Raw genomic sequence first — 21,082 nt, 5'->3', positions numbered from 1 at the left:
CAGGCTGCTTCATAATTGCCCATACACACCTACATCAGGCACTGTTGTCTATTGCATTGATTCTCAGGTTTCCACGGACTGTAATTTCAGCTGCTTTGTCCTAGAATACTTCTTGGTGTAAAGTGTACTCCTCAGACCCACCACCCATTTGTGGGTACTGCTTTGTTATCTATTTAAGAGGTGAGAAATTTGTTGTAAACAGTATAAATCACTCTTTCTGCTTGATAGTCTAACTGCAGATTTCTCACTGACCGCTTCCCCATTCTGTAGAGCGGCCAGTCAGTGCTTGATAAAGTCTCAAGTTAAGTGTTGTATGAGGATAACTTCTCGATTGTCAGTCGCTTTGCATCTCAGGGCCAGGAATGTGTGAAAGAGAAAATGTACGTCAGGGTGAGCATGTGACGCTTAGATGCGTTTTTGTACTGTGATGTCCAGTTGTGGCGTGGAGTCAGTGCAAAGGCTGACATCCCCATCTGTCAGCTCACAGGAGCGATTGCAGACATTTCCGCATCCAGTCTGGTGCCTGTTGGATTCAACAGAGAAAAATCTGCAGTTAAAGTATCCACAGAGAGAGAGGTACCAAAGAAAGGTGACTGCCTCTTTGGGCTTAGGTCTAAAGTCTCTTCTTCTTTGGCTTAGGCTATGAGCTAACCCTTGTTGTGACTTATAAATTGCAGTTAGCTAAAATTGTTTCCCTTATTATGCAGCTATTTTCATGGTTTAGGTATTTCATGTATAATCTGCGCGATCTTGATTTGAATAATCTGTAGGTCACTCTAGAATGTATAATCAGTAGGAGTGCTAAAATAAATTTATTGGGTAGGTAGTTATTATTGCCGTAGGAGCATCTTCATAATAGCAGTCTGGGTCTTCAGTAGTTCATTTGTAACGATGAATATGAGACAGAAGTAACATTTGGATGTAATGTATTCTCCATCGTCAAGGCACTGATTTCTTCTTTTGGGTTGGAGAATCCCACCACTCCATCAATCTTCTTAACTATTTTTTTGGTAAATGTGATATGCTATCACAGGAGGCCCTTGTGATTTTTTTCTGCTTTTCCGCTTTAAGCTAGAGAGTGGTGACATTGGTTGAGTATAATATCAGAAAAGGTGTTGAAATTTTAGCTTTATTGTAACATACACAAGTGGCCAGTTGTGTCTTTGTCATAGCAATTTTTTTATGAGAAGCCAGGTGTGCTTGTGGCTCCCACTGTCTTCATTAATTTAAGAATGTTTGTATTGAAATAATTTCAGACCAATTTCCTACATTTAAAAAAAATTGTTGGTGTTTGTATTTTTAGTAATACCAAAATTGATCTGAATATCGTATTACTTCTTTGGTTGTAATTTTTTTGTGAGTGTATATATATCTGAAAGGGACACGTTAGTGATAGATTCCTTACCTTAGAATATCCCCAGGCGTCAGACTGGATCCGGAAAGTTTTGCTAGCAGTACTCCTGCACGTCAGTAGGTGGCGTCGTGCGGCTCCGCGTCCGTCGCTGGGGTCGTAAGCGCCAAGATGACGTCACAGAGGCTACTTAGGCGCCACCCATGCACGCTGACGTCAGTTCTTTCTTTTTCCGCGCCAGCAGGCGCAGATCCGGTTAGAGCACGTACCTTAGTCACTTTTTTACTACAGTTTTGAAACTTTTTTCTCCCCCTTTTCTCCTGATGCACGTAGGGATGCCCGGATTTAAGTCTTATGGGGCCTGCCGTCGCAATATGTTGTTGGCGGACCCCCACGATGTTTGCCTCTACTGCCTGGAGACTGACCTCGACTCCCGGTCCTGCTGGGACTGTCGTGCCATGGCCCCGAAGGCCTTGAGGGAGCGGCGCCGGAAGCTGCTGTAGGTCTGGCACTCGTCCCAATGCTGTTCAAGGTCCAGGGACCATTCCCAGGAACTCTCAGGGGGCCGCAATCGTCGCTCCTCTGGCTCCAAGTCTTCGCCCTCAGATTCCGGTAAGCAACAACATAAAAAGAAGTCGAAGAAGTGTGTTCGCTCTCCGACGTCCCCCCGCCGGACCTCGGATACGTTCGAGGGGGACAGGGGTTCGGCCCCTGCGGCTCCTTTGGAGCCTGGGAGTCCTGCTGCCTACCCGCCTTACCCGGGTCCGTCGGCGACTCACAAACAGGTGCAAGAGTTTCTTGCCACCATGGACTGCCTTTTTAGGCCTCGGGCTCCCGCCAGCGTGCCTTCGGGCCCCGTGTCCAGATCCTGTTGGGCCGTAGGCGCCGCCGGGGGATCCTGCTTCGGCGCTACAAAATCCTGCGCCGTTGGCTCCGGCCCCGGCGCCACAAGGTCCAGCGCTGCCGGCTCCGACCCCAGCGCCACCCTCGGCTCCGCCTCCGGCGCCACAGTGGGTGCTGTTTGTTCCACCCTTGCCCCGGTTCCAGGACCATTTAGTTCCTACCTGGGATCCGCATTGGGAGCCGGCGCCGGCTTGGCCTCGGCCGGCGCCATTCACGGCGCCGTTTCCGACGCCGTATGTTCCTTCTCTGACTCCAGCTCTGCCGCCGCGGTCTGTTCCCCCTGCAACAGAGGTGGATGATGACTGGGAGGGGTCCGAGGACCCTCTTGCCCGTCAGTGTGACTCCGAGCAGGACTGGGTGGACGACTTGGAGGACGCCGGCAACCTCGTTGTCTCTTCTCACCCGGGGTTTGCCTCTCCCCCGCCTACCATGGAGGAGGGCGCCTCATACACGATGGTGCTCCGTCGGACTGCTGAGGTCCTCAACCTCGATCTTCCTGCGGTGGCCCTCAAAACTAATCTCCTCACTGAGGTGCTCCAGACGGTGTCTACTTCGTCGGAGCCCCTGCTTCCCTTCAACGACGCCTTCACTGACATCTTGTTGGGTACTTGATCGAGGCCGGCCACAGGGGCTCCTGTGGATAAGAATGTCGCCAGGCGTTATCGCCCAGCACCTGGTGACCCCGCGTTTCTGACCACTCATCCAACTCCTGAGAGTCTGGTCATCCAAGCCTCGACGTCGCAGAGTGCCTTTCCCACGGCTCAGCCGGATAAGGAGTCTAAGAAGCTGGACCAGTTCGGGAAGCGGTGGTTCACTTCGGCCAGCTTGGGGCTGCGGTCCGTGAATACCGCCTGCTTATTGGGCCGCTATTCCCACACGGTGTGGATACGGTTGCTCAGGTGTTGCCTCAGTGTCCACACTGTGCTGTGCCAAGCAGTTGCTGAGGGTAAGGATGCGGCTAAGTTCGCCATTCGGTGTGGTTTGGACACCGCTGACTCACTCGGCAGGGCGATTTCTATGACGGTGGCGCTTCATCGCCACACCTATCTAAGATCCACCGGGTTCTCGCCTGATGTTCAGAGCTCGCTCATGGACATGCTCTTTGATGGCACTCACCTGTTTGGCGATAAGGCCGACAGTGCACTGTGGACTCGTGGGCCACGGCCAAGTCCTTGGGTCTTTTCACAAAAAGCCCAGCCACTCCTGGGTTTCGTTCCTTTCGTGGCCATGGCAGAGGCGTCCAGGCACGTTCCTTCAGCAAGCCTGTGCAGAACCAGCCTCAGCGCGGATGCGGCCTCCGCAGGGGCGGCTCTGGGAATCAGCGTTGGGGTTAGTCCACCTCCGCTCCCGCTGCTTCTACCTCCAAACCTTCCTAATCCGAGCTTTATGGAGCACCCCACGCCGGTGGGTGGCAGGATCGACCACCACCTCCCCCACTGGCACGATCTCACATCGGACAAGTGGGTGTTGCAGACCTCCCCTCCAACCATGCCACCTAGGTGCCACCGCATGTCGGGGATCACTTGGTGCTTCTCCGGCAGGAAGTCACGGCCCTCTTGGCCAAGGGGGCCATTGAGCGCGTTCCTGGGCCAGAAGTAGGATGTGGTTGTTATTCTCACTACTTTCTGGTCCCCAAGAAGGACAAAGGGGGCCTGCGCCTCATCTCGGACCTCAGGAACGTCCATCGCTTCCTCCGGAAGGAGAAGTTCAAGATGTTGACTCAGGTCTTGGCTGCCCTGGAGACTGGATGGTAGCGTTGGACTTGCAGCACGCATATTTTCAAATCCCCATCCTGCCGGCCCACCGGCGTTACCTGCGGTTCACGGTAGGCCGCGAGCATTTTCAATTTGCCGTACTCCCCTTCGGCCTTACCAGCGCCCCTCGGGTGTTCACCAAAGTGATGGCAGTGATAGCAGCTCATCTGCGCAGGTCAGGGGTGTCAGTTTTCCCCTACCTTAACGACTGGTTGTTGAAGGTGGGCTCGCCCCAGACAGTCATCACCCACCTTCAGACTACGGCCGGCCTCCTGCATTTGCTGGGGGTTCTCCATCAACGTGCTGAAGTCGCACCCGAGTCCCTCTCAGAAGCTCCCCTTCATCGGAGCGGTTCTGAATTCGACGCTGTTTCTGGTTTATCCTCCCGAGCAGTGAGTCTGGGATATTCAGGCTATGATTCTGATCTTTCAGTCTCTGTCCCGGGTTTCAGTCAGGATGACCCTCCGGCTCCTGTGCCTGATGGCCTCCTGCATCCTGCTAGTGCATCATGCCAGATGGCATATGCGGGCTCTGCAGTGGGACCTGAAGTTCCAGTGGGGACAGCATCAGTGGAATCTGTCCGACACCGTCCATATCTCGGAGGGCACTGCTCTACAACTGCTGTGGTGGCTTACGAACCAGGATTGGGTCAATGGAAGATCCCTCTCCCTTCCCCAACCAGTCCACACTGTGGTGACGGATGCCTCCCTTCTGGGATGGGGCGGCCACATGGGAGAGGCGGAGATCAGAGGCCTCTGGTCTCCGGCAAAGTCCGGGCTTCACATCAACCTTTTGGAGATCCGGGTGATTCGTCATGTACTGAACGTGTTCACGGACAACACCACCACCATGTGGTATTGCAACAAACAGGGCGGGGTGGGGTCGTGGACCCTATGTGAGGAGGCAAAAGGCTCAGGACATGGCTGGATCATCAAGACATTTCCTTGGTTGTTCAACACCTGGCAGGTTCTCTGACCACCAGGGTGGACGAACTCAGCCGCAGGTGCATGATGGATCACGAATAGCGTCTTCACTCGGAGGTGGTGCAAGGTCTCTTTCAACAGTGGGGAGAGCCTTGGTTAGATTTATTCGCCAATGAAGAGAACGCACAATGTGAGCAATTCTGCACGTTGGAATTTCCAAGGCGGCACTCGCTAGGCAACGCTTTTCGTCGTGAGTCGAGTTGCGGTCTGTTGTACGCATTTTCGCCTTTACCTCTTCTGCCCAGAGTGCTGAAGAAGATCAGGCGCGACTGGGCCCAAGTCATTCTTGTGGCTCCGGATTGGGCACGAAGAGTGTGGTATCCCGAGCTGCACAACATGGCCATCGATCCTCTGATCAGACTACCTCTTCGGGAGAATCTTCTGTCGCAGCAGCAGGGGAGTCCTCCACCCGAACCTGTCCAGTCTCCACCTCCTTGGATGGAGATTGAGCGGTGGCAGTTGACGTCTTTCGACCTGCCTCCTGAAGTTTCTGACATAATCTTGGCAGCCAGACGTCCCTCCACAATGACGGTATGCGCCTGCAGGTGTAACAGATTTGTTGCATGGTGCACAGCAAAGGCTGTGGATCCCCTTTCTGCCCCTCTTTTGAAGTACTCTTGTTCCTTTTCTCTTTAGCCCAGCAGGGCTCTGCTCTGGGCACTATCAAGTGCTACCTTTCTGCCATCTCTGCTTTCCTTCGCTGCCAGATCAGCCTTCTCTTTTCAAGTCCCCGGTAGTTAACAGTTTCTTGAAAGGCTTAACACATCTTTTTCCTCCATTTCCATTCGTTATGCCTCAGTGGGACTTGAACCTTGTGCTAGCTTATTTAATGTGCGCTCCCTTTGAGCCACTTCGTAACTGTCCTTTACGTCTCTTAACTCTTAAGACTGCTTTCCTGGTAGCCATCACTTCTGCTAGAAGGGTGAGTAAGCTCCAGGCTCTTTCTTCAAAGCCTCCTTTCTTGTCTGTTCATCCGGACAAGGTGGTTCTCAGGACCCGTCCATCCTTTGTTCCTAAGGTGGTCAGTGCCTTCCACATCGGGCAGACCATTACTTTGCCCACCTTCTTTCCACCTCCGCATCCTTTAAAGGAAGAAGAGAGGCTCAACCGTCTGGACCCAAAACGTGCGCTCTCCTTCTATCTGGATCGCACAAAACAGTTCCGGGTGGATGATCAACTTCATGTTGGCTACGTGGGTGCAAAGAAGGGTCGGGCCGTACACAAACGCACCATTTGTCGATGGGTCGTGTTGTGTATCAAGGCTTGTTACTCTCTGGCTGAAAAGGAGCCTCCAGTCGGGCTATGCGCTCACTCCACCAGGGCGATGGCAGCCACTACTGCCTTGGGAAGAGGCGTGCGTCTGAATGACATCTGTCATGCGGCCACATGGGCATCGTAGCACATGTTCACCAAACACTACTGCCTGGACATCCAAGTACGGAGAGACGGCTTCTTTGGCCGTTCTGTTCTCCAGGACTTTCTGGTGTGTACTTGGTTTGTAGACCCACCATCGGGGTTGGTATTGCTGGGGTATCTATTCTAAGGTAAGGATTCTATAACTAACGTGTTTATTTCAGATGCACAAGTTACCTACCTTCGGTAACGATATATCTGTAAGAAACATTAGTTATTTATAGATTCCTTACCGCCCCACCCATCCTCCCCATTCTGTGAACTGATTTCTAGGGTTAAGGCTATCCTTTCAGGGCCCTAGTTTTGTGCACCAATGGTCAGTGTCTTGCATGGCTCTGCGTTTCTGGCGCGGAAAGTCGTGTACAGAACTGAAGTCAGCGCGCGAGGGTGATGTCTAAGTAGCTCCGCGACGTCATCTTGGCGACCACGACGACGGACGCGGAGCCGACCAACGCCACCTTCCGACGCGCAGAGGTACTGCTCACGAAAAATCTTTACGGATCCAGTCTGACGCCTGGGGGTAATTCTACGGTAAGGAATCTATAACTAACTAATGTTTCTTACAGATATATCGTTACCGAAGATAAGTAACTTGTGCATTTATACATACCTACTTTCCGTCTCACATAGTCATCTGCATTGTGTGTTAAATTAATTTTCAGAGACAGGACATTAGTGCTCTCTAAAATCCAAGGTAGGTGACATTCTACTTAGTCAAGCGGGAAACGAGTTCCAAATCTGTTTGGAGAAAGAGATTCCATCACAACGTTTTTTTAAGGTTGGATGGCCAACAAGGTGGCCAGCCTTGAATGCAATTGGTTGTCCATAGAAATTGAATTTCTATTGATGTAATAGTGGCTCAGTCTTGTAGATAGTTCAATGAACTTTGAATTTTGGTTTAACAGTGATGGATCTAGTCACTGGCTAGGTTGTGAAACTGTCTGGCAGCTGCATCTGGAATTCTCTTTAATTTCAATTGTATTTATGTTTGCTCTGAGGTATGTTTGCATAGTCAGGATGGAATTGTGCTTAATCAATGATAGCTTGCCCTCTTTGAGGGAAGACATAGTATGGCAAAATTCACAGAAGGCATCACTAGTTAGTCACCTGATAAACTATCCCAAAATACTTTGTGGCACAGTGCATGTGGTATAACAAATTAAATTAACTTTTATGTAATGTAAAAACTGATTGAAGTGATCAGCATTATTTCTGATGTTTATTTGCTGTGCTCTTGCAAATGGTGCTTTCATTTTGTGCCTAGTAGCGAAAGACATGTTTCCCGTTCATGATTTTAACTTCTTGATTTCTTGAACTCTGTTTATCCAGGAACTTGTAGAGAAAGTGATGGTGTTACGTAGGTCAATTGAACTGCTACGTGGGACTTCGCTGCCTTCTCAAGGGCCTTTGCTTGATGAAAAGATCACACAGTATGCCAATCTTTTGGCCTCTCAGGGGAGCTTGGCAGCTGCCATGAGCTACCTTCCAGATGAGTCAAAAGAGGTAGGTCAGCATCTTAAATATGTGGTACATTGTTAATACATACATATAATTCATGTAGAATCATTTGCTTGAAAAATATATAGCCCAATACATATGATATGTTTGTACCTGGGCACGTTACAAAATTCACAAGAAACTTAATACTTCTAATGGACACTTTAATCTGCAAAGCCATACTGGGTAATCATTGATTGGCAGAATGTGACACCAGGAAAGTTTAAGTATACCGCTTTCATAACTTTTCAGGGCTGAAAATATTTTAAGGATTTATAATGTTTGTCTTTTTTGTAACATGAAATATGTGAGCACCCTCCTACTGTAAGGGTAAAACAAGAACATGCTTCCATAAATTATGCGATTAGCAGGAGCCAGGATCTAAGACTCAGTGCAGACAATAAAACTTTGAAAAGACTAAAACCCTATGCAGCATTGATAGGCGGATATCATGACCATAGTACCAAGTCCACATTTTTTTAATTGTCTTAGCTATATGCTTTGATTTTAGGCTCATTGCAGGTAAAGAATTTGTTTAGTTGTTGTTCTAACCAGTGTCACTGCTAATACATACGTGAGGTTTACCGTTTAATTTATGTTCTTTATTCAATGCTATGTTGGATTTTAACTTGATAAAGCTAAATAAATAAATTTAAAAAACATAGCCATAATGGATCTATCCTGAATTTAAATGAATTTACTTAAACAGTCTTCCCATTCTCCACAAAATAGCAGAATAAACAAAAACAACCCCACTCATCGTAAAATGTAAAGCAGACGTTGCTCCTTGTCCCTCCTAGTGTCCGGTATAGCGCACCAAACATGTAAGTAGCGTATCACAGGAAAAGGGATCTAACTAACCAAGGCTTGTGAAGCAAGCGAAAACAGAAACTCTCCCTCCACAGTGGTAGAAGAAGCAGCCCAGGACTATTATAGGTTTGGGTGATCAACTCTTCCCAAACCTCCACACCCCTGTCTAGCACACAAAGAGCTTGTCTCATCTGAGAGGGGGCTAGCAAAATATAACATGTTTCAAACAAGACTAAAATATATCTTAATTTGTGGACTAAAGATTTAAGTGCTCAGCTTTCAAGTAGCCTAAGAAGAGGCTGATGTCTTTAGAGCAGTTATCAGCCATTTTACCGATTTTACATACTGAATAATCTTGCCAATTAAAATTAGTTCCTTCCCTGTCCCCCCGCCAGTTTTCACCCCTCTGCCTCCGGCGCTCCCCCCCTCTTCTCCCGACTTTCCCCCCTTCTTTTTTCTGGTTTGTCTTTCTTTCAGGATTTATAGAGGTTGAGTGATGTGATAGCGCCATGGTATCACAGAGCGGCAGCACTATGCTAGCCAGCCCAGTCCTCTTGAGGGTTGCGGGTTGGACCGGGAATCTCGCAATGCACTGTAAGAAATGTATATATCATGGCGAACGAAGCTAGCATAGGCCTGGCTTAGAGAGTAATATCTACTTGTCCTGCGCAGGGTAGTGATAGCCACCGGATTTGGAAATGTGCCCTCCTGGCTTGGTCTCGCTGGACTCCCGTTAAAGACTAGACTGCACTACCAGCTACACTTGTTATATCTGATTCCTAGGCTTGTGCGAGCACGTCTACAGGCATGCTTTGGGGTGACAGGCACGCTAGGTGTGATACACTGTGCCGGGGTGCGGCTGACGGGGCAATGTTACAGGTGTTTCAACAAGTGTGCATGTTAGGGAGATGGGGGGGGAGTAATGTCCGGAGGGCGGGGGAAGACTCTGTGTATAGAGTATACGGCTGGACCTATGTTGTGAGGTATATGAGATATGCTCTGTTGTATTGCACTTGCCTTATGAAACTATGCTTTTTCTGCTGCCGGCCACGGTGGTTGTAGGCACACAGCTGTGTATTCTGACTGATCTCACCTCTCAATAAATAAAAAGTTGGTTACACAAAATTAGTTCCATTAGGCTTACAAAAATCAAAAAGTATGACTTCCTATATCTTTCCTCAGCCCATTCATTGCCTATGGAGGTGTTGTCATCTTCCCTTCTAGAAACGTTGTCCGTATGCCTCCTGGTGTTTCCCAAAAGTCACTATTCCTTCACTACTACCATAGTTCCTATGTTGTCTGTATCAATGGTTTTAATGGCAGTGACAGAGATTGATTGGTGACTTTGGAGCCCCCTTACTGTTGGAAGCTCTGATTAATGATGAAGGGGAAGCCTCAAATTGGAAGGCCTTGGCTTAAGTGCAAAGGGCTAAAAGTTGGCTTGTTCTAGAACTGTAATGTCTAATGATGGTAATTCAGATGGACAACAATCTAATTATAAGTAATATTAACTAAAATGGTTGGACAAGGTCCAGGAATGTGTCGGCTCTGGCTTTTCAAATAGGATCTGGGTGGAGTCTAAGTCTGATAGAGGCTTCTAGCCACAGATTCATTACTTTAGCATATTCCCCAGGCAAAAGATTGGATCTTGAAAATCTTGTGCGGTATCTCTGTGTTGAAGTAGTTCTAGATTGCTTCCCCAAGCGACTTGGAGCATGTAGAAGGGTGGGCGTACTTATTTCTCCTGGCCTGGAAGGCCATTACTTTGGTCCAGTGTGTCCTTCAGATAGTAGTTACTGTGTTATCTTCCATCTGATAGAGGCTTCTAGCCACAGATTCCTTACCTTAGAAGGCATCAGACTGGATATGGGAAATCTTGAGCAGCACCCTTGTAAGCTGGTAGGTGGCTTCGAACAGCTCCACATCAGCATTGTAGGCGTCATCCATGCCGGAAGTTACTACTTGGTGCCTAAATAGGTGCAACCCCAGCGTGCTGACTTCAATTACTTAGTTTCTATGCCAACAGCACAAATTCAGATGAGCTAACCTGGCAATTGTTTTACCGCCTTTTTCAACATTTTGTCTAAATCTTTTGAGAATTTTACTCATAGAGGTGTCCCCTAAGAAACCAGTTGGTTTTAAACCATATGGATCCTTTGACAGGCAAATGTAAGTGAAGGACTCCTATCTGGTTTGCCTATGGTGTCTGGAGCCAGACTACGACTCCAGGACCTTTCCCGACTGCTGCACCATTAATCCAAAGATGATTCAGGAGCGGAAGACGAAGCTACTGGCAGCCTGACATCAAAAATCTCCACACTGCTCCAGGCCCTGGGTCTGCTCTTGGAGTCGTCCCTGTCAGCGGTTGTTATGGTCTAAGTCAGCGTCGAGTAAGTTGGGTAAAAGCAAGAAGTCAAAAGATTAAGTCACGGTTGAGGTGGGGTGGAAGGGAGGAACATTGAACTATAAAACCAGCAGAGTGCGATAGAAATAATTGTGGCTGCATATTTTCTCAAGCCATGTTGTCAATACAAATAAAATATGACAGTATCCGTTGACCTCGAAGCAAAAAAGAGACTATATCTAATATTTCAGCAGCCATATAAAAAGGATTTCAGCAGAGAAATTAGATCAACAAACTGAGGAGAAAATGAGTCCACAAACACTAAACTGGGATTGCAACACTCTAGTTCAAATTGATTTCACAAAAACTAAAGAGACAGCCGATCAGTGCATCAGTTTTATTTTCTAATGGAGCAAGCAACTTTTAGTAAACAATAAATATAAACCCCTTCAGCGGACCAGTGGTTACATCACAAGACCTGTTCTATGAAATACCAAAAACAAACTCCATGACAGGCCTCTTTCCCTCCATCAACTGAGACTTGTCTCCCAGAAGCCAGACTCAACCAACAGCTGAAGCTCAATAGAAAATACAGCAATCTAAGAGCTCATTTCCAGTAAAAAAGAAATGTGATGTTTTTACTACATAGCCTGTCCCGTTAGCAAAATCCAAACAGCCCATACTTAAAAGCGCAAGGCAAGATCTGGACCATCCTATTTAATTCTCAAACATTGTTGCAAAAGCACTCAATCTTTCCTTTAAAAAAAACAAAAAAACGTTCTGATGGATACTTCTAAATGCAGATGTATCACCGTTAAAATGTTCCGCAGGTGCCATACTGGATATGGAAATTGTTCATAGGATTGCTGCAGCATGCTGCTAGTTGGTGTCGTGCTATTCCTCATTGGCCTTGTTCTGTCCTAGAAGTGACGAAGCAGAGCCACATATAAGCGCCTCTCCAGTGTTCTGATTTCAGTTCCTTTCTTTTTGTGCTTTTGAATACAGATCAGGATCTCTGCTTCTTCTTTTGTCAGTATTTGACAATTTTCAAATCATGCAGTAAGTGTGTAGTCATACACTCGAAGTCGAGCCAGGACTGTGACAACCACTTCAGCTCGTCGTATGAGTGACCTCCAGTTTCTCTCAGTGCCTCACCGTATCGAAAGAGGAGGAGACACTCCATCTGCTTGACCCCAAAAGAGCTTCAAGCTTTCACATCGATTGCACCAAAGTCCATTGGGTAGAAATCAGCTTTTTTTGTGGGTCTCTCTGGGTCAAAGAAAGGTAGGCGGTGCAGAAGATTACTCTGTCAAGTTGGACTGTCCTTTACATTAAGATCTGCGCGTTGGCCAAAAATCAGTCTCCGGAACCACTAAGAGCCCATTCCACCTGGCCCAAGACTGCCACCACTAGCATGCAGATTTCCAGTCCTGGACATCTGTCAGCCCATTACTGTGTGTGTCAGTGCACATGTTTACAAAACACTTCTTCGTTGATAGTCAGGTCTGACGGGAAGGGTATTTTGCATTTTTGGTCCTGCAGGACTTTTTATTCTGAATCCAGTCCACAAACCCTCTTCCTTATGCAGGTTCTGCTTTGTTATCTATTCTAAGTATCAAGAATCTGCGGTTAGAAGAGTCCATTAGAAGAACAAATTAAAGGTAAAGCTACTTCTAGAAGGTACTCTACCCACTCCCCCTTCCTGTGGCGTGGTCTCTTCTTACTATACAGAAAGGTCCCAAATTAGACACCTGCACATTAGTACCTCCAAATATTTTCTGCTACGCAGCTGAGTGTGCAGAAAGAGTCAAGCGAGAAACAGAAGTATGAGTGCAAGGGTGGCATTTATATGTGTTTCAGTTACATCACTTCTGTGGTAGAACAAGGCGAGTATGAAGCTATATGGTGCCACTGTGCAGAAATGCTGCTATAAAAAATCCAGATAGTGTGTTGCCTGGGGAATATTCCAAGGGTGAGGAATCTGTGGTTCAATAGACTATCCACCAGGAAGAGTATTACTGATGGTTAGTATCTTGTTTGGCTCACCAGATAGTTTTGGAAGACAAGGGGTGTAGTAAAAAATATGAGCCTTAGACCCAGGTACTGCAGCAACCCAGCAAAAGCAGAACTGAGAATCAAAAGCCTGAACAGGCTAAGCAAGAATACCCAATACTCTAAAAGTTATTTCTTCTAAATCCCAATAAATTTCAAAGAGGCAAATATCATGCCAACTTCAATGGCTTTCTCCACTCTCATGCTAGTTGCTTCACCATACACCCAATCTTGCACAAAACCAGGCCCTTTGCTTCCTCAGGCAAATGAACCATGGAGTGATACCTAAATGGTCCTTTTTAAGAGATCTCAATATTCCAACAATAAAGATACTCTCACAAAAGTCATGGAAGCAGGAGAACAAGGCACAAAAGTAGTTTATGATTGGGAAATATATCAACAAAAAGCCAAACCATTAAAATGAAACAGCAAGTGCATTACTATCACAGATATTTGACTTGGATGCTAAAACGCTTAAATTTAAGCTTCAAAGATAGGAAACTGGGACAGTTTATTTCTTGTTCGGGAGACCAATTTGGCATAGTTAAAAAAAGCCTGAATTCTCTGAAGGATTAGAAGCAGTTGAGCTCAAGCTGGAGAAATATAATAACTGGATGCACAGATCTACTCTCAGGTTCCAGAACATAAAGAACATGGTTCTTCCGCAATCCAAGTAATTGACAGTTTGATCAGAACTCACATTTTACCGGGAACTAAAGAGGGTCTCTCCATTCGTAGGGCCCATAGAGTTTCGTTTGTACAAGGAAAGAATAGCCCACCCCCAAGAACTATTTTAGTGAAGTTTGGCGACTGCTCAAAGAAGATTTTAAGTACTGCTGTTTAATCATAAGTCTTTAGAATCAGTAATGAATATGATGTGAGAATCTTCTCAGATGGCTTTTGAATTATCCAATTGGGATTGGGAATATAAGCAAATGATTCAAATTTTCAGTCTTTAGGCTTGCAGTCTATGCTGGTAAAAATGGCCATATTGAAAGTACTGACAAAGAACATTTTAAGTATTCAGTGATACATGCTTCTCTCCCTATTTATTAATGAATTGCAATCTAAGAAATTACTATAATTGATTAAACAGGATAATGTTTTCAATGTAGAAGTGATGGATGGAGTGAGTGGTGTTCGTTCAGATGTTGACACTCTTCTCCATAAGTGCAGTCAAAGCCCACTATTACCTGTACAGAGGGTTCTCTATGATGGAAGGCTTTAGGGAACCCAGGCGGACACGATTGGGAACGAAAGGGGTGCGAGAGGTGGGTGAAAAGTGAACAGGGCAGCATAAAGATAAAACAAACACAAGATTTTCTAAGTTATTTAAGAGAACAAACAGTTAAACTCCGTGTTATCAAATTGAAATTTGGTAGCAATGCTAATGGCTTCAACAATATTGATAACAGAAAGTCATTCTCTCCAGGTTGACCGCTCAGAGACAATCGATAGTCTTAATCCAGCGCATGGTCTAACCGGCTATTCTTCTGCCCCAGCTAGACATAAACAGTTAGTAATTCATGTAGCTAAATATTTTACAGGCTCAGTAATCAATCATGTTTGACATGAGGCATGGCATTGGGTAGCTCTAGTGATCAGCCTTAACTAATAGCTTTTTTGCCATACTGTCTTTCACTGGTCCTGTAGAGGGTGACCCAAACTTTGTATATTCTCTAATAACTGCACTGTCATAATTTTGAGCACTAGTATTATTGGAGGGGACTTTAATGTGTTTCAGTCTTTAACTCAAGACCTCAAAAAGATATCAAATCCAGAGAAAACCAAGTTTAGTTAGGCAATGCATATACTTTGGTTGCTTCAAACTAAACAAGGAAAACTGAATCCTGGCTAAATGAACAGAACCATTTTCAAGCATGTGCATGGGCCAAGAAGAAACTTGTATTATACTTTCTAGAAAAACAGATCCTGAGCTCCCAAATAATAGAGGAAGGAGAGCTAGCTGGGAAAATCCTAGCTTTGTCTACAAAGACTGTTAATATAAAAAATACAGTCCCCTTAATTAGAGACCAGAAAACTAATATTTTAGTATGCGATCCCACTGAGCTGGGTCAGATCTTCTACAAACATTTTCAAAACATATATTAACACAAAAATACTGCTCGTGCTGACGCTGGCATTTCCAGCGGCTCTCCAAACACCTGTCTTATTTTTTTTAGAAAAGTTTTGAGGAAGAAGAAATCATTAAAGACGTAAATAGATTGATGAATTATAAAACTGCAAGACGACTCCCCATTTCAATAGTCTAAAGCTTTTGATGTCTGGACGCAGGGTTTTTAGTAATACAGGAAGATTGGCGCTCAGACTAGTACGCGTGGTGTTAACTATGCTCGAAATTATACACGTTGCTGCCAGGTCGGGGTAATTACCCTATAACCCCCGTTGGTGTGTGAGTAAGAGAACCCACACTAGAAATGAGAACACTGTCCCGGGCACACGTAGTGGGGATATGCTAATGGTATAAAAGTCTCGTATAAGATCAAACTGCTGTGGTCGACACCAGTGTATTGTTCAAAGTTATTTAATGAAGCAACAACAAAAGAAAGCAACCAGCCGACACATGTTTCATCACAACGGGAATAGTCCTGTGACTCTTCAGGGCTGTATTGACAGTGGTGAAGTAAAAGCCTGTATGGCGTGGTGCAAAAAGAAAGGTAGTTCCACAAGGCCGGAATTCACAAAACAATCTCCAAACACACTCCACCAAAGCTAATCTCACCCCCTCCGACACCACCCTCTCTTCCTCTTACACAACTTCCCACTCGCACAACAACCACTTCTCAGGCAGATCCCCTCACGCGAATTCAAAAAACAATCTCCAGATACACTCCACCGAAGCTAATCTCACTCCCTCCGACACCACCCTCTCTTCCTCTTACACAACTTCCCACACACACACCAAACACTTCTCAGCCAGAGCATCTCCGAGATAGGTCTCTACTAAAACTCCCCATCCCCTACAGACACCTTCCCCTCCCTTCCCTTTCCTAGAAATGTGTCCTTACAGACAACCAGGGAAACCGACACAGAATCAAAGTCTCCCAACTCTCACCACACAGCAGTACTCAACAAACCGTTGCTTAAAACGCAATAAGAGTACTCCCAACACATGCCCTTGGCTAACCACAGGAGCAACATCTGTACCAATGATACCGTAACTCACCCTCTCACCAACAGGTTCACACCATCCCTAGACTGTCCAACACAAGACATCTTGAACCTAAACTCTCCTGACTCACTTAATATGTCTCAAAGACTCTCTCTGGTGGAAAGCCAACTAGAGATTATAATACAGGGCCTAAGCAAAATATTATCAAACATCACCACACATCTGGAGCCTATCCAACGCCACTCCACTGACTCCAACCAAAAATTCTCCTCATAATCCACAGGCACACAACTGGAACATAATCCCCCTCATTAACCAGCCTCAGAGACCCAAAAGAACAAGGCTGCAATGTCTTGCCAACTCCTACGACTCCTCAACAACTAACAACCCCAACTACACGATCCAGGTAATCACGGGATACTGGAGAGATCACACCACACCAAGAAAGAAGAGAACACCCGCCCTCCACATGAACATACCCATGGCCCCTCCTCAGAAGAAACCTGACAATAAGACAATGACCCACTGCATGCTTATAAACTGCAGATCTGCGACCAAACACACAACATAACTGGCGGAACCCATCCTTACCCACGACATCGACATTGCGTTCATCACAGAAACTTGGCTGAACGAATCCTCCTTACCAATCTTTGACATGATTGTGCCCCCCGGGTTCTCAATCTTAAACAAAGACAGAAAGAACCATCGGGGCGGGGTATTGCAATCATCCACAAGAGCAACATCTCTATAACCAAAATCGACTCCTTCTCCTACAACACATTTGAATATCTATCCTCCACCATTAACCCCTTCCCTGCTCATGACGGAACCGTTCCGTCATGAGCCACGGTTGCCGTGTGCTCATGACGGAACGGTTCCGTCATGGCAATCCTGTCGGCGGCCGCTCCGCCTGCGCGGCGCTGTTTCCCCGCCTGTGCGGGGCGACAACGCAAATGGGCGGAGTCATGACGGAACCGTTCCGTCATGAGCACAGCTCAACTGTGGCTCATGACGGAGCGGCTCCGTCATGAGCACAGGCCCGCCGCGCTGCCCCCCCGCACCCCCCCGCGCCGCGGCGGAATTCCCGCCGCGGCGAAGGGGTTAAGACGAAGGACAACAAAACGATACACTGCCATCTCCTCTACCATCTGCCAGGCAACATTCCCTCTTTCGGAGAACACCTTTCTGACCTGATAACACACTGCTCACTCTCAGATTCCAACAACATAATACTAGGGGACCTCAGCCTACTTTGGAATGATGAAAATAACACTCTGATCCAATCTCTAAACGAAATTCTTCTCAACAATAACCTTATCCAACACTGCACAGAGCAAACACACAATAGATGCTCAATCCTGGACGCCATTATTGCTCAGGAAGATACAGTTACCATCGACCACATCCTCCCTGTCGACTGGTCGGACCACCACATCATTCTATTTCACATTAACCATCTGACCCATTGCCTTCCCCGTCCACAGGATGGCCTTCATTGGGCGAGAAATCTAAGACAAATTCCCCTTGCTGACCTGGAAGAAAGGGTAAGAACATTACTTGCCCCCAACTCAAATGACCTATCTACAACTGAGCTTACTGCACACTACAACACAACACTGACAACCATACTAGACCAAATAGCCCACTAGAAGCAAAAAAGAATTAGGAACAAACCATTGAGAGCCTGGTTCAATATAGACCTAAACTCTGAAAGAAAACACCTGAGAGCTGCAGAAAGACTCTGGCGTAGCAACCCATCCTCAACTCACCTTGACCAACTGAAATCAGAACGCAGGAAATATAAAAAACATATTAAGAACGAAAAATCTACCTTCTTCCGTAGTGCACTAGACACTGCCAAAAATCGCCCTAAAGAACTCTTCAATCTCATCAAACAACAAACAGCCAAGCCTCCCGCATCAACCATGCAGGCTTCCAAAGAACTATGTGACACCTTTGCTAATTTCTTTCACGAAAAAATCACCAAGATCGAACGCTCCAGCCAACGATAACACACCTCCCAGCAACGAAGGAAACAATCCCCCTTGGCACCCTCTGAGCAGTTGGAAGACATTCAATCCCATCTCCGAAGCAGACATCACAGAAATGATTATCAGGTCCAAACCTTCCTCACACATAGCTGACCCTATTCCCGCCCAACTGGCTAAAAAGGTCAACCTCACCCTAGCCTACCTCTGGGCCAAGATCATAAATAGCTCCCTGAGTACTGGAGTCATGCCAGACTGTTTAAAAATCGGCCAAGTCACGCCATTATTTAAAAAAAAAAACAGGTTTGGACCCAAACAATCCCAACAACTTCAGGCCGGTCTCCAATCTCCCTCTCTTATCCAAAATCGTGGAATGATGTGTTCTCCTTCAACTTAACCAACACATTGACAGCAACAACCTTCTAGATACCAATCAAGCTTCAGAAAAGGTTGCAGCACAGTGACCGCGATCCTGAATATCATAGATGATATCTACAAATCACTTGACGCAGACCGTGGCTGCCTACTCATACTCCTTGACCTATTAGCTGCTTTTGATAGGGTTGAGCACAATCTGCTCATAGATGCACTCCAAGAGAGAATTGGTGCAGATGAGGTGGTCCTACAATGGTTTACCTCCTTCCTTAAGAACCGCTCCCAAAGAATAAAAATTAACAACTTCACATCTGACCTTCTCCCCATTACCAGGGTAGTCCCACAAAGATCAGTTCTCTCCCCATCACTGTTTAACATCTACATGGAGCCCCTCACCTCCATACTCAAAAAAGCCAACATCCCCTTCCACCTCTATGCAGATGTTACCCAGATCTACCTCAATTGGAGACATACTGAAATTAAATAACACTGTACGAGAAGTTCAACACTGGCTATCCCACTACCACCTAAAGCTCAAGCAAGACAAAACAGAAATCCTTTTCATATCCAACAAGGAGTGAACCCCCCGTAGTCACAAAATGGCTAAAATCCATTGACCCTCTTAATTGCAGTCTTACCCTGCCTGACTCTGTAAAATCCCTGGGAATCACTCTGGACCCAAGCCTAAACATGGACAAATATATCAAGAACTCGGCAAAGAGCGCATTCCTGAACCTAAAATTACTCCACAAAATAAAACCCTTCATTCCCCCCCATCCCCCCCTCCCCCCCACGACTTTAAACCGGCCACACAATCCTTGGTTATGTCCAGACTGGACTATGTGAACGCAACTCTCAAGGGCACGGCAAAATCTCACTTAGCTCCCCTCTGAATAACTCTAAATGCAGCAGCCAGGATGATCACTGGAGCAAAGAAATACAACCACATTTCTCCCCCTCTAAGAGAACTAAAATGGCTCCCATTCGAAATGCGTGCCAACTTCAGAACTGCCTGTCCCACACATAAATCTCTTCACACCGGTAAACCGGCCTACCTGGCTTCCAAGCTCAAAAAGGCAGAAAAAACGAGGAACCTTAGGGGCACCAACACTCTTCTTCTCATTCCACCAAAAACTCGCAAACAAAAAACCATGTCTCGCTCCTTCTCGGGAAATGCGCCCAAAATGTGGCACTCCATGCCAGTCCACATCAGGACTAATCCCTCCTTCGTAAACTTCAAAAGCCAGCTCAAAGACTTCTTCCTCAACCGATCTCATCTGAAGGGAGAGATGCCTCATAATGTGACATAGCCCCTCCACAAAAGGATTACTGCACAGCGCAGAACTTAGACACTTCAATAAGAAGGCTTTCCATCGCCTGTTTTTTTTGTTTGACTCGTTCCCAAGACCACCGGAACAAGATTTGACACAAGACTATGCTGCTTATTGTAATACTGTATAACTGATTGCATCATGATATATGTTGTAAAGCGCTTTGATACCTTCGGGTCTGGCTAGCGCTATATAAAACTCTTAAATAAATAAATTGCGGCTGATGGCTCTCTAATTTAATATTTTCAGAACATAAGTTTTATTCCTTACGCTAATTATACTAACACTGACTTTGTAGCCAAAGCTATTGATTTCGTCTCCTTCTTTGGCCACTGGCAATTTTGTTGAATGCCGCAAAGGCCTTTGACCTTGTGAGCTGGCAATTTTTATTCAAAATCCTTCAAACAGTGGGATTTCCATCCCATGTGATGAGGACTTTCACCCTGCCCTATGAACAGGCCAAAGCAAAGTATTTCTCTTCTCGAATAGTTGACTGTTTCAGGAATTCAGTTACAGGAGACACTATGAGGCTGTCCAGCTTCCCCTACCCTGTTTGCACTTTCCATAGAATTGTTTGCAGTAACTTTAAGGACTGCACCTCCATCTAACCGGCTCTGCTTAATGCCCCTAGCTTAAAACTATATCCTGAAGCGTCACCACATTTTTTGTATGCAGAAATATCTAACATTGCCACCACATTCACGTTCATCGATCAGTACATCATTCTAGGGGATATACATTTACCACTGCCAAAACAGTAGTTTTCCTGTTTAACACTGACCCAGAACCTCCTCCTACCTTTCCATATCACAAGTCTTATAAAGGTATGAATGTATTTTTAGGCATAGGGGTATTGGAGACTTGTGAAGAACTTTGGCATGAACTATGTCCCCACCCCTATTCTAGATTAGATCTTTGCTAGCTAGATGGGCATCACTTCTGCTTTCAGCCGTCAGGATATCAGTCATAAAAATGAATGTTCTTCATCTTTTTATTTTTTTCTTCTCTGCACTACCTTACGCTTTACATGGAAAATGTTTCCGGAAGATAGAAGCCTTAGTAGGTGGTTTTAAATTTGATAAGTGCCAGTCTGGCATGAGTATGAAAAAATTATCTCATCTGTATGAAGGTGATTTGCTCTTTCC

The 21,082-nt window shown here is 46.1% G+C and overlaps 1 protein-coding gene across 2 annotated transcripts in view; it reads left to right on the top strand.

The window, feature by feature from the left end:
- SEC31B (SEC31 homolog B, COPII component) overlaps window positions 1-21,082 on the top strand; it is a 1,155,786-nt gene that overhangs the window by 612,924 nt on the left and 521,780 nt on the right. For both annotated transcript variants that reach the window (XM_085603885.1, XM_085603887.1), the window contains exon 18: window positions 7,734-7,907. In XM_085603885.1, coding sequence (XP_085460011.1) covers window positions 7,734-7,907 — 174 coding nt within the window. The remainder of the gene's footprint in view (window positions 1-7,733; window positions 7,908-21,082) is intronic.

The sequence above is a fragment of the Triturus cristatus genome, chromosome 1_2, assembly GCF_964204655.1.
Source record: "Triturus cristatus chromosome 1_2, aTriCri1.1, whole genome shotgun sequence".
NCBI lineage: Eukaryota > Metazoa > Chordata > Amphibia > Caudata > Salamandridae > Triturus > Triturus cristatus.
Note: the sequence above shows the minus strand (reverse complement) of the source record. Positions and strands in the feature narration are given on the sequence as shown.